Consider the following 19925-nt stretch of genomic DNA (forward strand, 5'->3'; position numbering starts at 1 on the left):
TGAATAAATGGACCTAACTTGTATGCATTCCAACATTCAGAAAACTTCATTTTTATTTTTCCTGCTGACTGAATTCATTGACTTGCTTCTCTTCTCATTTCGGAAGTCTTATTTTCCTTCTCCTTTGAGTTTCCATATCTAATCACTTGTATTAAGAAGTCATTACTTACCTTTATAACTGACATTGTTTCTAAATGATTGTTGTTTTATTCTCATGTTCCTCACATCCTTTCTTGCTTATTGCTGTTTAACCTGGTCTTTGCCAAGTTCGCGTCTACATGTGGACGCATGATCTATGACCCAGGCTTTTTAAAAATATTTTTGAAAGTAAATCTGGCCTCTGACATGTGAAGTACTAGTTTCTAACAGGATGCGAACTAGAGAAAAAGCAACACAGCTCAGGTTGGTCTTCATTAAAAAAGGCTTTTATTTGCACGATATCAAAGCTCCTTCAAGGTGTAATGGTACCATTCCATGGCTGGTACTTGGTGATCCGCATAGCAGCTGCACTGTGATGGATGGTTCCGGCTTCTTTGGCACCAAAAAAAATAATCTAATGAGTGCAAAGCAAAATCTGTGTAGAGCATAAGTCAGTGGGCATATTGCTGTCAGATCTGTGCAGGAATGTTGGAAGAAATAAGGAATAACTTTAGAAGAAAATGTCTGCTTAAGCCGTGCTCAACTCCATGCTAATCTTTGCTTGTTTGCTGTTCTCTTCTAAATGTCATGACAGTCACAAAAAGCCTCGTCAGGTCTCGACAAGCAGATAAGGCACAACAAGCGTCATGAGACAACAGGTGACTGGACATCGCAGCTGTTTGAGCTTTGATCTCAGTAATCGGCTTCTAGTTTTCTCTAATTTTCCCCGCAGAGAGCGAGCAGAATCTTCTCATAGTCTCCTTTCGTGTCATCCTAAAGGGAAAAATAGAAATTCTTTTAGTGGCCTTCTTCAGCCTTTGTCACTTGCATACCCACTGTGTTAGAAGCATGATTCCTCACCAGAATTTCCTGGTAGAGTGTCTTGCCGTAGTTTTTCTTATACTCTTCTTTGATGCGCTTCATGTCGATTTCAGAGCGGCTCACCATGATGCGAGTCAGGATAGGTTTGCGGGTACCTTTACCCTGCAGGCAGAAAGACGGTGAAGCTAGAGTAAAGTTTTTAGACCACAAAATGCAGCATCTGTTTGAAAAGCTTGCGTACCTTCATTGACAAGTGCAGCCTCTCAGCAAAGTAGGCAGCCCTGCTTCCAGCACACTTCACTGAAATTATGATAAAAAAAAAAAAAAAAAAAGGATTACTGACTGATTTGATACTCAGGGAGTAAAGGTAAAGTGTGGGCTTGTGAATTCACCGATAGCTGTGAGACAACGTTCAATATCCCCCTTCATCTCCAGGTCGATAGCTTTGGCCACATCCACCTTGCTGTACTTTGAATACCTTTCAAACACTACAGGAGCAAATATGAGGAATAAGAGGGGGGAAAAAGTCAGATCTGAGAGGAAGGACCTGTTTCAGTTTATTCTTACTCTCTGGGACAGAGAGTTAGCCAACCTTTACGGAGATGAGGGGCACTCCTGGACGTCAGGATGTCAATGAAGACAGAGCAGTCTTTGCCCTTCCTGCCCTCTCCAGCCTCATACAGAGCCCTGGCATCGCTGTCGACCAGCTGCTCGGAGACTCCTTCAGTCCTGCTGGCCTGCGACCGAAAAACAGCAGCTTCATGGCACTGAAAGCAAACTGAGCTGAATGACTCCACAGATAAAAGCCATCAAACCTCAAAAAGCAAAGTAAGAACAGATGAGTTTTAATGAACTCAAATGTTAAATTATTCAACAGTTTATCAAAATTTAGTATTAACCCAATTAAAGCAATCAGAGAATTTTCCAAAGTTTGGGAGGATAGCGTCTCCTCTCATTTCACACCTATTTTATATCACAACATGTAGAAATTTGTTTGAATCTTTTTTCAGCAACTGTTGGGATCTATCGAGGTTTTTAATGAAAAAAAAAAAACACTCCTTTTGCTTCATTGATGATTTTTATTCAAAATATCAAGTAAGTCCTCAGACACATTCAGCGCCAGTTGTAACCGTTACATTTAAGATTCTGCAGTAAAATGTATTTAATCATTTGTATATATCTCCCTTTCTCATAAAATAAATTCATGAAAAGAAAAAGTCTGATATGAAAAGGCATTTCTGGACCTCCAGGTGTTTCCTGCTGATGTTCTCTCCCTTAACCCCTCTGTTGACTCCCACGTTTTAAACCTGACACTATATTCAACCTGTGAAGTTCTGTTTGCTGCAGCAAAGCATGCATGTCCATGTGTGCACAGAGGGAGTGAGCCTGTTTATTTTTTATAAATCACTGTTCGATTCGGACAAGCAAAGTCACAGTAGGGAGAGTAATGTTGTGTCAGAACTTAAAGGTGTGACTGAATAATTTATTCTGGTAAATGTGCTTTCCAAATCCAACGACAAAGTACTAAGTGAAACGCTAAATGCAAGACAAACAGCCAGTGCACGCACACATTTACCTTGCAGAGTTCAAGGAGAGCAGTCCTGAATTCTCCGCTGGTGTCGCCCCGGATGTCTTCCTCCAGATCCTTCTTGTATTCTTAGCCGAGAGGAGAAAGACGTCAACATCTGAGTTCATTTCTAATTTAGTTCCAGAAATGGTAATTTCCCGCTCTCACAAGCTAGAAAATAAAGATCTTAACCGTTTTTGGCACACACCTTCTTTGTAAGCCTTCTTTATGTCAACGATCTGCCGGTTGTTTCTGGAGGCTAGAATCTCCACCAGGGTTTCCTCGTCAGTTCCCAAACCCTGAGACACGGACGCCACAGAAAATATTCATTTCACCACTTCACGAATGCAGATCGAATAAAACACACACTTCAGCCTTCCCAAAAACCAAAACAATGGATGAATATGTGGAAGTGGGCGTGTGTCATTGTATGCCAAAGATAACAGATGATGGCGTGGCAAGCGCATTCACCACAGACGTGTCTCAGCATTCTGCTCACAGACAGCTGAGGAATCAGACTGTTCTTGGCATTCATTTCAAATAAAGTGTAGTGTGTGTACCTTCATGGCCAATTTCAAGAGCTGGGCATCATACTGACTTGGTGTTTTCAGCAGAGCCAACACCACATCCTCCAGATCTCCCTTCAGAGCACTTTTCAGAGCTGATTCCAGAGACTACAGAGGGGAAAACGCACGGTTTTAATGTGTGACAGAACTTTTTTTAAATGTCAAGTGTATCTGGTATGCTCTTAACTTTCAAGTAATTCTCATTACCTTGCCACTGGCCTGCTGGTAAGCTTCTTTGATTTGTTGTCTTTGCTCATTGCTCCTTTTGACCAGGATTTCAATAATCGTGTTCTCATCCACACCTGCAGAATAAATCAGTTATACGTATGATTATCGTCATTGTGTATGTGTGATGGGCCATTGAGTGGAGTACAAGAATGCAGGCAGTAATAATACACAGCAGCCAGCAGAGGGTAGTGAGGCAGCCCCTTATGGAAAAACCCAGTGTTTCACATTGAAATGAGAGACATGCTTCAAAAGTGAAACAAGTTTCCGCATGCTTCAGTGCCTCCGGATGTGCATCTTAACTTCACCTTTGGTCTTGATGGCCTTATCCAAGACTCCAGCATCTCCACTGGCACTGAAGTTGGGGGCTGCAGTCACCGTTCCCTCATTCTTCAAGACCTGAAAGACATCACAGATTACTACATGTTTGGTAAATAACAGACTCAAGCTCAGAGGATTGTTTTAGAGGAGTTGAAAATGGGCATTTAGCAAATGTCGTACTTGCAAGAGCTCTAAAACGTTCACTTTTTTCTCCTCAGTTTGCCTGAATCCACAGGTTTTGTATTCACTTTGTGTGCTGCCTGGAAGTCTGTCATGTGGCTCTATGCACTTTAATAAAAACTCTCTGCAGCGCTCTTTAAACTGCCCATACACGCCCCTGTTGGCTTGAACGCAGCAATAACAGGAAAGTAGACGAGCAAAACTGAAATGACGTGAGAAAATGCAGGGTTCCCCTAGTTCACTTTAAGAAACCTGGGAAAGGAGAAGTAGCATTTTGTTCAGATAGCACAGTTTGTGAAGGGAGGGGCACAAATTCCTGCTTCTGTGAGTCATTTGCTCACAAGACTACGTGTGATCATCTATCTTTTTCCAAATAATCTTTACAGAAGAGCCTCCCTTTCACTTAAATTACAACATCTTATCGTGGTGCTCTGCTCTCAGTCCCTTTCCTTCCCGGCTCATTCATTTGTTTCGATTAGAAAGACTAAATTTCTGTTATGCTCTCCAAACATGGGCAGATCAGTTTTTCCACCCCAGCATACCACAGGAAGAGCGAAAAAAAGGAAAAGCAAGGTTGTTGGCCTTAGCAACTGGAACACAACCACAGTTACATACTGACTCATCGGGCATGCCCAGATAGACGGTCTGCTGCAGGAAGGCGTTGATGAAAGACATGATGGGACTGAAGAGTCTGTCTGTAGGAAGAAGCAGAAGAAGACAAGATATTTAATCACTATCAGCTCAAGTAGTCTGCTGCGACACAGAAAATATCCAAAAATAAAACTTAAGTTTATTGTTTTAGGAAAGTTTTTACTTTCAGTGAGTGATCTGAATAAAGTTTCATTGAACATTTCAGCAGTAAAAAAAACGCATTATTTTTTATGCAACCATTCCAGCAGAGCACGAACAAACCCGGGCATATTTACAAAGGGTTTATCTGAGGCTGTGGTTTTCTGTAATAGCAAGCATGTGTAAGACTGTCTGACCACACCCACACTCACTCAACTCACACACGGATGTGCAGTTTATTTTAAGGCGGACGATCAGTTCGGTCTCCATTCATGTGTTTAACAATGAGTGACAACTTGGCTGCGTAAATAAAGCCGAAGCCAGTGACCGCTTGGCAAATGCGCACAGACAAAACCTGCATTTACTCTTTTCTCCAGCCACACCTTTATAGAGTTGCATCAACACCTTGAGGGAGACTTAACTCAGCCACCCAGACTTCACACTCACAGCTGAAAAACTGAGCTCAGACTTTTTTTTTTTTTTTTTTTTTTAGAAAGAAAGATAAAGAGTACTTACTGAGCGGCTTTTGGGAAGCAGGAGGTTTGTCTTAGTAAAGTTTCAGGGGAGTTCCAGAGGCAGAGAAAGCGTATTTATGCTCAGACACAAACCCCACCTAGTAACGGGTCCAGCCCACCTACTCCTCCTCCCTCTGCCGTCACTGGGCTGAACCTCTGCGTGCACAGCGGAGCGCACGGAGCGCGCGCCGTGCGTAAAGCGTAGAGTGCGTAAAGATCAGGAACACTTTGTCCGGGATGCAGCTTGAGAGAGGAAACGCTACGTACTGAAAGCATATGTTGACAAAGTGCCAACCTTTTTTTTTTTCTTTAAGTACCAAAAGAGAAGAAAAAGTCTGATGGAAAACCACTCAGAAGACATCTTGAAGGAGCAGCAGGAAAACTACAGGACCAAAGGGAGCTGTAGTTTTTGTGAAGTTTCATTAAATTACATGTAATACAACTTCATTTTCTGTATTTGCATGTTTTTGTTCTTTATTTAAATGGCAACCTGCCCATTCATTTAGAAGAAAAATTTTAATTCACTCATTCATCTATATTGTTTTCTTTGCTGTGCATGACATTTGTTTTATTTTTACATGAATATCACTCCGCATGGAAACATGCATTTGTTGCAACAGCTCTTTGTGGGACAACACAGAGAGTACTTGTTTAATTTGGCAATGTTTTTCAATTCAGGGGAACAATTAAACTCTGTTCCAGCACGCCTTATTCAAATAAATGGGTCATTAGCTGACTGGCTCAGAGGTTGATGATGAACCATTAATTTCAATCAGGCATGTTGGAGCTTTGAGTTTTCCACAATGAGTGTGTCTCACAGCACCTAGCTTAGTCAATGAGGTGTTTTGTCTTGAGCTGTTTTTTTTTTTTCCATGTCAGCTGCTGTTTACTCTTTCTTGTCTCTCTTGCTATCAGGAAGTAACTTTACCCCCACAGGTCAAGCGACAGACCCGATACTGCAAACTAAGCAAAGACCACCATTGAGTGAATAAAAAAAAAAAAATCCAGTTTTTTTTTTGTTTTTGTTTTTTTTCCATCAATGAGCTCAGGAGTTACTCTAAGGTGTGGCGTGTTGTCATGACGGCACATCGAGGGCTTGACTCTACCTGCAGGCTACACACCTCCACATTGTGTAAATGCCTTCATGCAGCTGAGATTTATGGCCAAAAGAATGACACAATTCACGGATGACGACATTACTCTCAGCCAGTCAGACTTCATCATCTCCCTTCATGACCTTCAGAGTGCAACGTTTGACAAATGCGTGAATTTCCACAATGTCTTTTTGTCTTGTGAGTCCTTGTTTCCCTGAAGTGACTCATGCACACGCCTCCTTTTTTAACAGAGATATATGTTGACAAATCAACACGTCTGGAGGTCAAGCACAGGTAAACTGGACGATAAGTACCTGGTTTATGATTCCCCACTTTATTTCTCAGCATGGCCCCAGAAGGTTTGAGTGAATGTGATGCGTATCAGTTTAGAATTACTCTCGCTGGAGGGAAAAAGGCAATTACAAAAAGTTGGCTCAAAAAAGATGCTTCCTCAATGTTCTTCTGATACAAATAATCAAGCACATGAGAATAATGGAAATCATGACGTTTAGTCTCCCCCTACAGCGGCACAAGGGAGAAAGTATATGTGACCTTGTTTCGTTCTTACATTCTGTTCATGTTTCTTTTCTGTGCCCTAAAAATTTTATTTAAAAAAAGTTACAAAAAAGAGAGAAGGAAACTGACAGGAAGGAGTTGCACTGTGGTTTCATCAAACTAGCATCATGGGTGGATTTATTTTTCATTGAGGAGTGTTAAACAAAATGCTCATAATGTCATCCAAATGTCACTACTTGGTCTAAATATGAAGGGAAATCCACTGTGCTATTCTTCCCCAAAAACAAAGAGGCAAAGTTCATCACCTCTATTCAGTAGCAATAAAAGCACAATGAAAATGATGTTGATTCTATTCCATGAGCAGAGCTTTAGGAGAAATACTGCAGTGAGTTTGATGTTATCTTCATTACTACAAACTTGCATAAAAATAAAATATCCTGTTTCTTCATGCATCCATCACATCCATATTATTCCTCTGACCCCAACAATTCAGCAAACTGAAGGATCACCAGCGTAAACAAAGCAAATACGGCTGACCTACTGAAGTGCGTGTGAATGTGAAACAGCATCTCGTTACAATCTCTACTTTACACAAAGGGAACCTGAGGACCCTTTGCAAGCAGGCGACGAGGCGTTTGAGCCAGTCCCGGGTGAAACTCCATCGCTGCTGGTTTAATATTTAAAGACTGTTGAGAGTTTGGTTCCCCTTAGAGATCAGGACCGACTCGTCCCCGTCCCGGTCCACATAGCAGCACACAAACTGCTCCGAAGCTCACTGGAGGGGCCAGATCTACTCAGGGAATCAGGTACAAATCCAATTTTTATTCATCTTTATTTCATTTCAGTGCTTGTCATTTTATATACACTGTTCAAAACAAATATGTTTTCTGATTTATAGATGTATTTTATTCCAGTGGTACAGTGCCTCATTGTAAAAGTGGCATTTCAGTAAAATGACTGACATTCTGGGAGAAAGAGGGGGAAGGATTTGTTCTGATACAGCACCAAGCAATGAGGAGAAAAAAGGTTTAAAGTTGGGATTTTCAGATTTTCCTCTTGAGAAGCTTGCAGCTTACAGTAGTTTGGACGGGCTGACAGAGGGATTACACTCCCTGAGTGAATCTGCTGCGTAAGCTCTTTGACATCTGCAAATAGTTTGAAGGGGCTGAACGAGGGTTCATAAGTTAGATTAAAATATTTTGAATTATTCATGTCAAAAATCTCAATTGCATTGTTGTTGATCCCGGTTTCTCTGCATGTTCAGGGGGGACCAGCTGCACATGTTGATTTACAAAGACCAGAACCAGCGGTGACAACCAGCAGACGGTTAACGGCGCAATGTATGTGAATTCCTCTGGAGCAGAGAATGGGTCTTATGCTCTGACCTTCCTGGGGAAGAAAGTAGGGAGGCATCACACGGTGACCCCTGCAGGCAAGCAACGTGAGTATGAAACGCCGAACACACACACACACTTATAACGCTGATTGATGTTTGTCTACCTGGTGAGAAAGACGTCATTGTTTGCTGTGTGTGTTCTCTTCTCTTGTGTGTGATATCACATGATCTGTTACAGAGGAGGCTGATTTCTGTACAAGCAGGCAGACGAAGTGAGACGAGGTTTTAAATATTTCAGCTGCTTGGCTGCCTCCATTGTGCAGCATTGCTTCAGAACAAACACAGCACACTGTTCTTGGCTGGATTCGGAGGAGATTTCTATTCGAATGCCAGTGAAGTCCAGCCGAACCAGACTTACACATGCACATATGCAGACAGTTCATCAGCTGACTCTGCTGTTATGTGACCTTCTGTTGCAGGAATAGGTGCTGATTTGTTTTCTTCAGAGCTTTTCAGACGTGCCGATTTGAAGGTGTTGAGGTTTCTGGGTTTATACAAGATCAGGAACAACATGAACAACATGAACATTTCTTTATGTTTTTTTTTTAAACTTATTCGCACTTTATGAAGAAACACTTAGCAAAGAATAAAGGTTGGATTCAAGCCTAGAACCAAATAACAGTCAGAGACACTGTTCCAAACAGAGAAATCAGTGAAAGGTGGAAAATTGCAAAACACCATCAGCATGGAGACATTACTTTATGAGTCTCTTTGTGAAACACTGATATTAAAGGTAGACATCCTGAGTCCTGAGAAGCAACAGGGTTTTGTCATCTTGAAATATACTGTATGTGATGGGTTTTTTTCTACACTGAAACTAAGGGAAAACATTGTGGATCGTTTGTTTTTATTAGTATTTTCATGTGTTACCAGTTCACCCCATCAGAGATCAGATTTGGGTGTATGTAGCCCCTGGAATAAAAACGAATGTGAGACCGCTGCTCTACACATGCAGCCTGTTCTCCATTCCTATTGCATTTCTGTCATTTGTTTCACTCATTCATGTGATGTTACTCACTTTTGCATTGAGATGATTTTGACAAATGTGAAAAGTCTTTAAAAAGAGAGAAAGAGTAAAAACATATGAACCTTTTTGTATTTATACCTAAACAGCATCTCTCATTCCTTTTCTTTTTTAATTTCAGTTGCCTGGGAGAATACCATCGCGTCCAGTTGCCCTCATGACTCTTCAGTGTTGCCGCCTGCCACTGAGAAACCGGTGGCATCACAGATGCTGGAGGATCTACCCGGCAGCGTACCGGAGATCAGAGATGAGAGGCCTCGGCCGATAATTCACAACTCGCAGTTTGACCCCTACGAGGACAACGCAGCAGGTTAGACAACCCGACATCTCGTCGTGCCGCTTTCCTCCTGCCTGGTTTCAAGTTCAGGCAGTGGACGACCTGCATGTTGTCTTATCTCCCCTGTCATTCCTGACATTATTTCTGTTTCTCTGCTGAAAGGTGTTTCTAGGAGGAAAGTCGCAGCATGACGACACGCCCACATTCCTGTACAGCCAGACAAGGAGGGGAGGGGGTGGGAGGGGAGCGCACAAGAGGCAGACCGCTGAAAGATTTCAGATTTCTCACATCAGACTGGATATAAACTGCATTGCCGTTAAAAATTAGAATAAACCAGGAAAAGTATGCCACAGTTTGAGTGTAATATTCAGCATGTAAATAAAGATTAAACTGAATGCCACTCACTCAACACAAAGATGTAAAATATGTTTTAAATCTTCCAAATAAACTTTTAAATGGTTTAAATGACATTAATGTGTTTTGTTTATTTTTTTTAAATGTCTATGAAAAGAAAAAAATGTCCATAAAAACATTTTAAACAAACAACAGTTCAAGTCTTCATTTTTAGGAAGAATTTATTGTGTCGTTTCTCTGTTTGTTTGTTGAATAATTTGTTTAAATTCAAACTTAATGGATCCACATCTGAACTCAGGAACTAATGACCAAGCTTTCTGTCTGTACAGTATTGTGATGATGTATATTTTTTGGTTTTTTTTCCCCCTTTTTTAAACGACTGGCAGACTGCTTTAATTTTCATCGAAGTGAATTTTTCATTCTGAAAACGACAATAAAGAGAAATTTTAAGAAATCATATCATTAATCTGAACTGAGCGTCCTATGGTTATATCTTTAGTAGTAATGATTTAGGTTACAGCCTCTGGTTAATTGATGAGGGTTATGAAATTTTTAAAAAGCAGTATCATCTATCGCATTCATCTCTCTGTGATATGCAGCTCCGGTACAATCTCTACGTCCTTCTTTTCCACACCAGACTCTTTTTATTTAACTGTTCACCTTCATTTCTTCACTGTTCAAGCTGTTGTTCATCACAAACCTCTGTGGGCAAAGAGGTGGGCCGCGTTCAGACGCTGGATCGGTGTCGACAGAGGAAAACACGAGGTGCAAGAGGTCAACCAAGGTGTGGTAAAAACACGAAGAGATATGGAACAGAGAGGAGGAATGTCAGTGTGGGTGTGTGAGAATCATGTGCGGCGGAAGTATTCATATTTATTTACTTGTAACTGTCACAGCAGAATCAGTTCAACAGTGAAAAACAGTGGGATGCTGAATTTTGGAAGTTATCAGTTTTTTAATAGCAATAAGTAAAGACATATTCAGTGTTACCCACATCAAGAATTACCTATAAAAGTCTCAAGTTACAAGTAATGGCTACTTGAAAAATGAGGAATTATACAGCCACCAGGTGCATGTGGGTCCAAAACATGTAAAATCAAAGGGATTTTTTCAAGTATAAATCATGCTTGGAAAAATACTGTAAATAATAGAATAAAAAATTCAAGGTTTGCCAAACTGATAATGGAGTTTTGGTGTGATGTGACTCCAACACTGCAGGTAAGTAGAAGCTCTGATGGTGAAGACAGGGAGGAGTGGTTTTTACCTTAACTATGGGTTTGACTGAATGGTTTCTCTGGGGTAAGTGGTAATTTGTGGCTTTTTCTGCAGGCTCGTCACATAGCAAACATGAAACAGAAGCAACAGGAGCTGAGAAGTCGTCAGATGTGAAGATCTACATCCCCTATGCGTCTGCTGAGCTCTGCATCGCTCAGGTAAAACGAGGAGAGCAGGTGAAACAGCACAGAATGGCTATTAAATACCCCATAAATAATATTACAGTGAGACTGAAACATGGAAAGAAAAGCCACATAAATAAACAGTTGATTCAGAAAGCTGGAACTTTTACACTGTGAGAAGACGGGACTAATCAATTCCACCAATCATGCCATCTTATAGCTCCGGATTAATCACAGATTCCATAAAATAACACGATCAGAGTTGATCAGATAATCTTTCTGAAATCTTCGTCGGCAGTTTGTTTCTTCAGACATGTGATTCAGTTATTCCGAGTGAGACCATGAAAACACACAATGAGGCCCCTGTCACACGCTGGACTGTGCTGAGCCTCATTCTCACATGGCTGCTCTGATGCTTTTGCTGTGCTCCTCAAAGTCATTTGATCGTTTCGGCGATAAAAGTCATTCGGTTCGTCTGAATGTGCGTTTTTCAGATAACTGAAGACATGGAATCAATGAGGAGGAGACACCTGGAGACGGTGCAGCAGATGGAGGAGAACTTTAAGGTCACGGCGCAGGTGAACCAGGTGAGGAGGCCTTTCAGCATGTCCGCCGACGAACTGATGCACTAAAGCATTAAATCTGATGCAAACTTGGTTGTCAGGAATGCACTGTGCATAAAATCAGATCTCATTACCAAAACAAATTGAACACTCTGCGGAAAATCCTGGGCGTCTACCAGGACACGGTGGAGAGGAAGAGGTGTGACTGGGAGAGGAAAGTCACGGTCAGTCACTCATTTTCAGTGTTTATTTACAGCAGACAGCTGAAGCATGCTGCAAATCGACCCGGCACTAGCCACATACCATAAAGTTCGATTCTTTTCTCTCCTCACCTGCTTCATGAAAGGAGCTTGCATCGCGAAATGAGCAACTGCTGGAAGAGCAGAGAGCTGAGAGGAGGAGAAGTAAAGAGGAGGCCATGCAGTGGCACAGAGAAAAGGTTACCATCAAATCAAAGCTCTCACTGGCATGGCAGCTGTCTCATGAACTGGAGCACACTGTTGTGGGCATGCAGCATTTGAAGAGAAGGCAACACTTTCTGTTCGTCCTGCGTAATCAACATATCAACTGTGTCTTTTTGTTAGAGCAAAATGCTGGAGCTGTTTTCCAGCAGACTGGATGCTGTGCACAGCCACCAGGCCTCCAGTGAGTTCAGCTGCATGTTTTTCACTCTGAAGGTTGCAGAAATATTTTCACACGACACTCTTTGAATGCTTTGTTCCGCTGAACAGCTTTGCAAGAACTTCAGATGGCAAGGCAAGAAATAGGAAAAGTCCAGGAGATGTTGATGGTATCGGCCCAGGAGCAGCAAGAAGCCGCAGAGGAAGGAGGAAATCACGGGTCCTCGGCACCTCAACTAACTGTGGTGGGTTGGAGTTATGTTCCATGACAGCTGCCGTCACAGACTCATCACAAACAAGCGAAACCATGATGTCTAGACGAATCAGAATGAGTCTATTGCAGTGGTATAAATAATTTTTAAAGTGAGATGTCAACTGAAAAAGTGTTGAGACCTTCAAGTACCACAACAATTACTAACCTGAACATGCATGCAGTTAATTCAGTGTTTTTATCCATCCATCCATCCATCCATCCTATCCATCAATCAGATAAAGATTTAATGATTCATGCATTTGTATAATTTTGTAATTTGCACTATTTTGATAATAAGGGACATTTTCAAAATGATTTTATTGCTATAAAAGTTTAGATTAAAAAGACTGATGTCTCCTCTAACGCATGAATACAAAGACATTATTAAGTACAAAGCTATGTGCATTCTTAAATAGCTTATTTTTATTTTTTCGATTTAATTTGACTTAATAAAATTTCATTTCATTTCACTGATTATTTGTAAATAGTTGGCAGAGACCTGATCATCTGATTGGTTGGTTGATTGGTATTCATTTTTATATATTTATACATAACTGAAGGCTTTGGATGGATGTTAGCTGCTGCTCCTTTTCCCCCCACAGTCCTGCAGTGATTCAGAACAGCCACTACAGGGGGCTAAAGCCCGTCTGGAGGAGCTGAAGGAGAGCCTGTACCAGAGGGAGAGGGAGATCACTGAGCTGCTGGAGGCAGAGAAGACTCCCATCCCTCCCATCCCCCAGCCTCCATGCAGCGTCCTGCTCCCTGCTGTCATACACAAGGTGCTGCTGAGAAAACAAGCCAATTACTTCTTCTTTTTTTCCCTCACCTGTGTATGTAAATACACATTTTTCCCTGTTGTATACCACACATTTGCATTTGTGTTTTTCAGGCCCATGCAATCTGCTGTGCAGTGGCAGAGACAAGAGCTCTTCTGGAGCAGATGATTGAGGATAATCGGGTAACTCTCGCCGAAGCCAGAAACAACTTGGACCATCTGCAAATGTCCAAAGAAGAAAGTGGAGAGAAAGAAGCTGATCCGGAGGGGTCAGAGACAGTGCCTGGTTTCCTGTTAAAAAACTGAGTTGTCTTCAGCAGTGCTTTGTTTCTAATTTTGTGTGAATGTTTTCTTTCACTTCACAGGTCTGATGGACTCGAGTCGAGGCTCTCTTTACTGGCAGAGACCGTGAGGGAGTGTGAAGTCTCTCAGATCGCGTTGGACTACATCAGAACTGGAGATTACCCATTAAGAAATAGTAAAACCACTTTGTGTCTGAAGCTATCAGTCTTCACTTGGGTTGTACAATATATCACCATCAGGATATCAAAATGCACAATATACATTTTGCAAATAACTGACTAAGCTAAAAATCATATTGTTCTCATATATGTACCTGATTGGCAGCCAGGCTCTACACACTTTGTCTCTGTGTCCATGCTGCACTCTGTCACCTGACTTCATAATAGGCAAATATGTGTTTCTGAACTTATTTTTAGACTACGGGAAGAAAATGTACTAACTTGAAAAACACACAGATAGGCAGAGCATGCAAATTCTGCATGCTGCACACTCTGAACCATGGATTTCTTGAGGCAAGATGACTGTCTTGATATTGTATGTTTTAGAAGACTTTTATCAACTAATAATTGAATTTTGTGTTCGTCAACTAGTGGGGTGCTTTATCAAACTCATCCGTAGTTTGCATTTGATGCAAATGCAATTCCAAAAGAAAAAGAATGCAAGCTTTCTCTGGAGCATCTTGCTGTAAATAGGTGCTTTGTTCTTGGTCTCCAAGTATTATTACCGCTGCCAATATTCCGAAAACAGGGCTCTCTACAGTTGAAAGTGAGGAATAGGAGTTCCCTTCACTGAAAAATGAATGTCTTATTTGTAATTTCAAGTCTTTGTGAAACCGTGAGCCAGACTGGATCCAGTGTTTAGTCAGTTTCAGCCAACAGGTACAATATCTGATCACCCTGGTGTTTTGTTACAGGAGGGCTCCATCAAGCTGCTTTGCTGCAACAGCTTCTGTCTGTCCACCGTTTAACTGCATCATTCCTAAAGGAATGTCTCATCTCGTCCATCCTCAGATTTTGAGGACGTCCTGGGACAAGAGACCATCCAAACCGCTGATGGTGTGAAGACTGTCGGTCAGCAGCTGCTCTTCCTGCAGGATCAGGTGAAATTTTTATCCCACAAGTCCATTTCACACATCAGATTATGTGTCTATTATGTACTTATGAGCTATTTTATTCTGAGAGAGCTCCAAACTTACCATGACTGCATGCATACATCTGTAGCGCTACACTGTCACACGTGTATTCATGTTTTTCTTTTCTCAAGATAAAACAAGAAAAAGAAGACAAAAAGAAAATCATTGAGAACTACACTTCTGAAAGGACAATGCGGAAAAAATATTACAATATGGTTGAAGACATGAAAGGTATAAAGGATACCTCCATATCACAAGTATTGGTTCGTTTTCATGAATAATGTAACCTTTTTAATAGTTTCTGGTGTTTTTATTTATGATCTTTTTCTTTAATCAGGTAAGATCAGAGTATTTTGTCGGATTCGGCCGATGAACCGGACTGAAGCTGCACAGGGAGGCGCGTCCGTCGTGGACAAAGTAGACGATTTCTCCATCACAGTGGAAACGCCTCGTGGGCCAAGAGAGTTCCTGTTTGATAAGGTGTTTGGAGCCGAGGCCTCCCAGGAAGATTTGTTCCATGACACAAACAGGTCCGTTTCTAAATGAGCAACAACTGACATGACTGTACTCACATATGCACGAGCACACACAGATTAGTGCTTGTAAAACAAAGTTTATTGCAACAGGACTGCGGGGTTCAGTTTCACCAGGCCCAGGTCTCAGGAGAGGAGTATTATACTTACACACACTCCAGTTTGAAGAGAAAGAGAAAAGAACATGAACTTGACACATACCTGTATATAAGTATTCATAGCGTACATAAATAATATGTCATAATATATAACAGGAACAACAGACACATCATGTAAGACTGCTCAGTGAATTAGATTTTGTTCTTTCATTTACACCAGTGAATTGGTATTTTCCAAATACTGGGGTACAGCAATTTCCACCAAACCAGTGTCTGAATTGTTTTACTTTTTCTGGACGGTTGTCTATGTCCACAGATGTTGCATTATGCGTAAAAGTGTGTCAAATGTTAATCTTTCAAGTTGTTTCTGATAATTTAGGACTGAGGCTTATTTCTGAGTGAATCGATACTCCTGATGGCAGCTTCTCGTGTGACTAAAGCTCAGGATTTTTTAATCCTGTCATCTCATCAGCTCAGGAAGTTGTTATTTTTTTTTCTCCATCAGACTGATCCAGTCCGCTATCGATGGTTACAATGTCTGTATCTTTGCTTACGGCCAAACGGGCTCAGGGAAGACCTTCACCATGGTGGGAGACAAGGAGCAGAAGAACCCCGGACTAATGCCAAGGTCTTTCACCGCTATATTCGACATGATGAGGGAGAACAGCTGTAAATTTGACTTCAAGGTAGCAGTCAATGAAACCTGATGTTGGAAAGGAAACACTTCACTTCTCCTAGAAATCTTTGATCTGCAGCTGTTCACTCTTCCTCCTCTGGGTCTTCATCACCGGTCCGCTTTAGGTTTCAGCCTATATGCTGGAGCTGTACAACGACAGGCTGCAGGACCTCTTTGTGAGCCAGGCCGGTGAAGCCCACGCACAAACTCAAACGCACAGCCCGGCCAGGCGGGTGGAGATCAAGAGGAACAGAAAGGGCGTTGTGTTCGCCCAAGGAGCAGAGACAAAGGAGGCCTCCAGCGCTCAGGAGCTCTTCGCCCTGTTCCAGCAGGCCTGCGCCAACCGACACATCTCTGCCACCAGTGAGTCCTCTGTGCCGTGCAGTGTCACTCAGTTCAAACAGAGTCCTGCTAAATGGTTTGGATTAATCGTGTTAGTTACAGTAATGGGACGTCATTGTGTGAACTCTGTGAATCAGCGTACAGTAAGAAACGGAGCGTCATGGCCTCACTTTACCAAATAAATCTCTACATTTATCATCTTTATGACTACAAAAAAACGAATTAATTGTATTTGATGAACCACAGTTGCGACTCATGTTGCTGTTTTGCTGTTTCTCGTTTGGTGCAGAGATGAATGTGGAGAGTTCCCGCTCCCATCTCATTGTTGGCATCATGGTGGAGAGCAGGAACCTGACTAATGGGAGTGTGAGCACCGGGAAGCTGAGCCTTGTGGATCTGGCAGGCAGTGAGAGAGCAGCCAAGACTGGCGCCAAGGACCACCAGCTCAAGGTTTACTCATGGGTCATTCTGTGGGAACGCAGCACAGATGTAATTTCTACCCTCTTTTGTTGCGAAGGAATTATAAGTATGATTTTTCTCATTTTCTCTTGAAATTCTTTCACCCTCCTCTCAACAGGAGGCAAACTCTATCAATAAGTCTCTCTCTGCATTGGGAGACGTGATCTCAGCTCTGTCTGCTGAACTTCCCCATGTGCCTTATAGGAACAGCAAGCTCACACAGGTCATTGTTTTTTTGGGCGAAAAACTTAATTCTGAGAAATTGTTTCTCAAGTTACTCAAGTCTTCCTGGTTATATTTTGTCAGGTAAACTGTTCTTCTAATTTCTCTCAGGTGATGCAGGACTCTTTAGGAGGAAATGCCAAAACCCTCATGATCGTGAATATCTCACCTTCAGAGTGCAATCTTGATGAGACTCTAACATCTCTCATGTAATCACAGACAGAGAAACTAGAAAAAAAAATAGTCTTTTATTTTATTTAAACTCTCCTGAAAAATACTTCTTAAACCTTCCAGTTATGCAACCAGAGTGAAATCCATAACCAACAGCGCTCAGAGAAATGTGGACAGCAAAGAGGTTGCCCAGCTCAAAGAGGTGCGATCATGCCAAATCGTTAATACGCATCCATATCTCCACAGGAAACAGATCCAATGAACTCTATTTGCTTTTTTCTTAAAGGTGATCATGAAGCTAAGGTTGGGACAGACGGTGGAGGAGGAAGACATCTGAACTACACTATACTTGGACCACTTCTGATCTCCTGTATGCATTGATCAAGTTTAACGCGCATGTATGAAGTCATTCAAATGTTGTGACACATGAGAGGCCTGGAGACACCACAATGGGGACACTGACGGCTCGCCGTCAGTCGATTGCGTGCAGCGTCTCAATGGGCACTGCCTGCTCGGATCTGTAGAACGAGGGCCCCACGATATGAGGCCCCGGCTGAAAAGGAAAATAGGAAGTCAGTCGGTCATTCGGTTTGCACTTCTATTGTTTGCAGTGAAAAAGCAACATGTCTGTGGCCCATTAGTGCCTGAGAAATGACGTGTCCATGGCGCATGATCTGCTGCTACGCTCTGGAGGGGTCACGTCCAATTGGCTGGGAGTGGACACGCATTAGCACGCAATGCTGGTTTAGATTGTCTTGTTCAGTTTTGTGAGTAGAGAGATGTGTTGCATAAAATCATTTATTTCCGATAAAAAGCAAAGATGTGGTGAGCTTTGAATGTACTAACGTTTGCCGGGTGAAACTAATGAATTTGAAGACAGAAATCCACCTGATTAAATTTCCTGTAAAACTCTGTTCATTTATATTTAAATGTTCATGTTTTATAAATTCATGACATAAATGAACATACAGACTGAATTTGGACTGTTTCTGTCTTGTTTTAATCTGTTTTTGCCTCTTAGTAAAATTGTCACACCATCAAATTTTGAATCTGGGTGGCATTTTACTGCTGATGCGGTTTAACAGTTTCTAAAAGTAGACCGCCGTATGTCAGCAGTTGGCCCAGTCTTAATTGTTCAGCATGTGTGAGCTCCGCAAGTGGTCCTCTCGCATGCCATAGCCATGATCCTCGGCGTTGCGTGCTACCTTTTATTGGCTGCTTCAGATCAGAGGCCCCTCGGCACATGTTGACTCTGATTTGTTATTCTTAATGATGGCCGTGGTTTAAAGTCACACTGTGAGCCCCGCGGACGAGAACAAAGCCAGGGACAAAAACACAGTGAGCTCCAGAGAGGGAACAGGGTTGATGAGGGGCCTGAGGTCTCATCCTCCGGGTGTGTTTTGTTAATTAACCACCGCAAACCAATTTGCTGCAGTAAACGGGTTGTATACATGACTTCACAGCGGCACACTGGGATGATGCCTTTACTTACAGTAGATGGCCACATGGTCGCAGGTCAGCGTGTTACTTCTGTCAGGATTTAGACTCCAGCCTGGGAGTCAGGTATTTCCACAATGGAAAAATACAAATTGAAAAGTTAGATTGGAATTTACAATTTGCAGGACGAGAACAATAATTCTCAGATTGAATAGTTTTTGGCATCACTGTATCTGCCCGCCATCACAGCATAAAATTAATGAAACCTAAGAAGCATACTCAGCAATAAATAAACTGAAGGGAAGAGTGTTCCCAGCCACAGACAAGTTCCCGTCAGAATGATAGAAAACCATGTGAAAGTAGCTAACCCCAACATTTTTAAAATCTTTTTACTGGCCACTATGGAAAAAAAAAATTCTGATTTTGTGGAAGAATCATTTCTGTTATACCAAAAGAAGGAAAATACCTACTAGACTGTGATTATTGCCCAATTACTGTACTAAATACTGTATAGATTATGAGTTGTTTATATCTATAATATCAGGAAGAATCGAGAATATTCTAACAGATCTTATTCACTTGGACCAGACTAGTTTTATCTCGTCTTGTGTCTTGTGTGTTTTTTTTTCTTCCCTGTAACAATTCATAGAAAAATGGTTTGTAGAGATACTGGTAAAAGTGAATACATGACATCTGCAATGCATTCATAGCAAGAGAATTAAAATCCAGTGTATAATTTTAAGATATGTATAATGATCATGTCAATCAAAACTATGCTGATTTTAATGCCAATCCCTCTCACCTTGCAAACTAAGGCAATGTGATCACATAAACACAAGTATCACGTCACCAGAGAGCACATCAGCAAGATGTACATTTAATAAAGATCCCCCATGACCACATAAGAAGTTAGCATTGTTTATTATTTAATATCATATTACATTACAAGCTCTAGCAAATACATTGTTATAAGCACTGTTTTAAAACACAAACATATAAACTGAAGCTCCTTTTTTTTTTAGATATATAGCTAAACCTTCAACTTATTGAACCAAACTTTTATCATAAACAGTCACAAGCACTTCAACAGAAGAGGATAACATGGACGCTAACATGACAATGAGATAATCCCTCAAAGAGGTGATCAACATCTTTGTCCT

At 41.5% G+C, this 19925-nt stretch overlaps 2 protein-coding genes across 2 annotated transcripts; one reads left to right on the forward strand and one right to left on the reverse strand.

Annotated features, from left to right (window-relative positions):
* Positions 1 to 403: 403 nt before the first annotated feature.
* Positions 404 to 5253, reverse strand: anxa1a (annexin A1a). Its single transcript, XM_030104463.1, has 12 exons — positions 5125 to 5253; positions 4435 to 4514; positions 3627 to 3717; positions 3301 to 3395; positions 3088 to 3201; positions 2736 to 2826; positions 2537 to 2616; positions 1553 to 1697; positions 1353 to 1448; positions 1202 to 1260; positions 1000 to 1122; positions 404 to 912 (listed from the first exon to the last, which is right to left on the reverse strand). The coding sequence occupies exons 2-12, from the start codon at positions 4492 to 4494 to the stop codon at positions 856 to 858; spliced, it is 1011 nt and encodes a 336-aa protein (XP_029960323.1). The 5' UTR covers positions 4495 to 4514; positions 5125 to 5253; the 3' UTR covers positions 404 to 855.
* Positions 5254 to 13649: 8396 nt separating this feature from the next.
* Positions 13650 to 18006, forward strand: kifl (kinesin family-like). Its single transcript, XM_030104471.1, has 12 exons — positions 13650 to 13661; positions 13758 to 13870; positions 14706 to 14794; positions 14959 to 15058; positions 15165 to 15357; positions 15964 to 16144; positions 16260 to 16497; positions 16766 to 16926; positions 17054 to 17158; positions 17269 to 17366; positions 17452 to 17530; positions 17615 to 18006. The coding sequence occupies exons 4-12, from the start codon at positions 15019 to 15021 to the stop codon at positions 17663 to 17665; spliced, it is 1146 nt and encodes a 381-aa protein (XP_029960331.1). The 5' UTR covers positions 13650 to 13661; positions 13758 to 13870; positions 14706 to 14794; positions 14959 to 15018; the 3' UTR covers positions 17666 to 18006.
* The last annotated feature ends 1919 nt before the right edge of the window (positions 18007 to 19925 follow it).

This window comes from Salarias fasciatus, chromosome 12 (genome assembly GCF_902148845.1).
Source record: "Salarias fasciatus chromosome 12, fSalaFa1.1, whole genome shotgun sequence".
Lineage (NCBI taxonomy): Eukaryota > Metazoa > Chordata > Actinopteri > Blenniiformes > Blenniidae > Salarias > Salarias fasciatus.

Bases quoted from the DNA above. Each gene is read 5' to 3' on its own strand.
- anxa1a (XM_030104463.1), bottom strand. From the start codon at position 4,494: ATGTCTTTCATCAACGCCTTCCTGCAGCAGACCGTCTATCTGGGCATG. The intron at 3,396-3,626 runs GTGAAGTTAAGA...TTTATTCTGCAG, and splicing joins TAAGGCCATCAAGACCAAAG to GTGTGGATGAGAACACGATT. The intron at 2,617-2,735 runs GTGTGTGCCAAA...CTCTCGGCTAAG, and splicing joins AAAGAAGGCTTACAAAGAAG to AATACAAGAAGGATCTGGAG.
- kifl (XM_030104471.1), top strand. From the start codon at position 15,019: ATGCGGAAAAAATATTACAATATGGTTGAAGACATGAAAG. The intron at 15,358-15,963 runs GTCCGTTTCTAA...TTTCTCCATCAG, and splicing joins TTGTTCCATGACACAAACAG to ACTGATCCAGTCCGCTATCG. The intron at 17,367-17,451 runs GTAATCACAGAC...TAAACCTTCCAG, and splicing joins GAGACTCTAACATCTCTCAT to TTATGCAACCAGAGTGAAAT.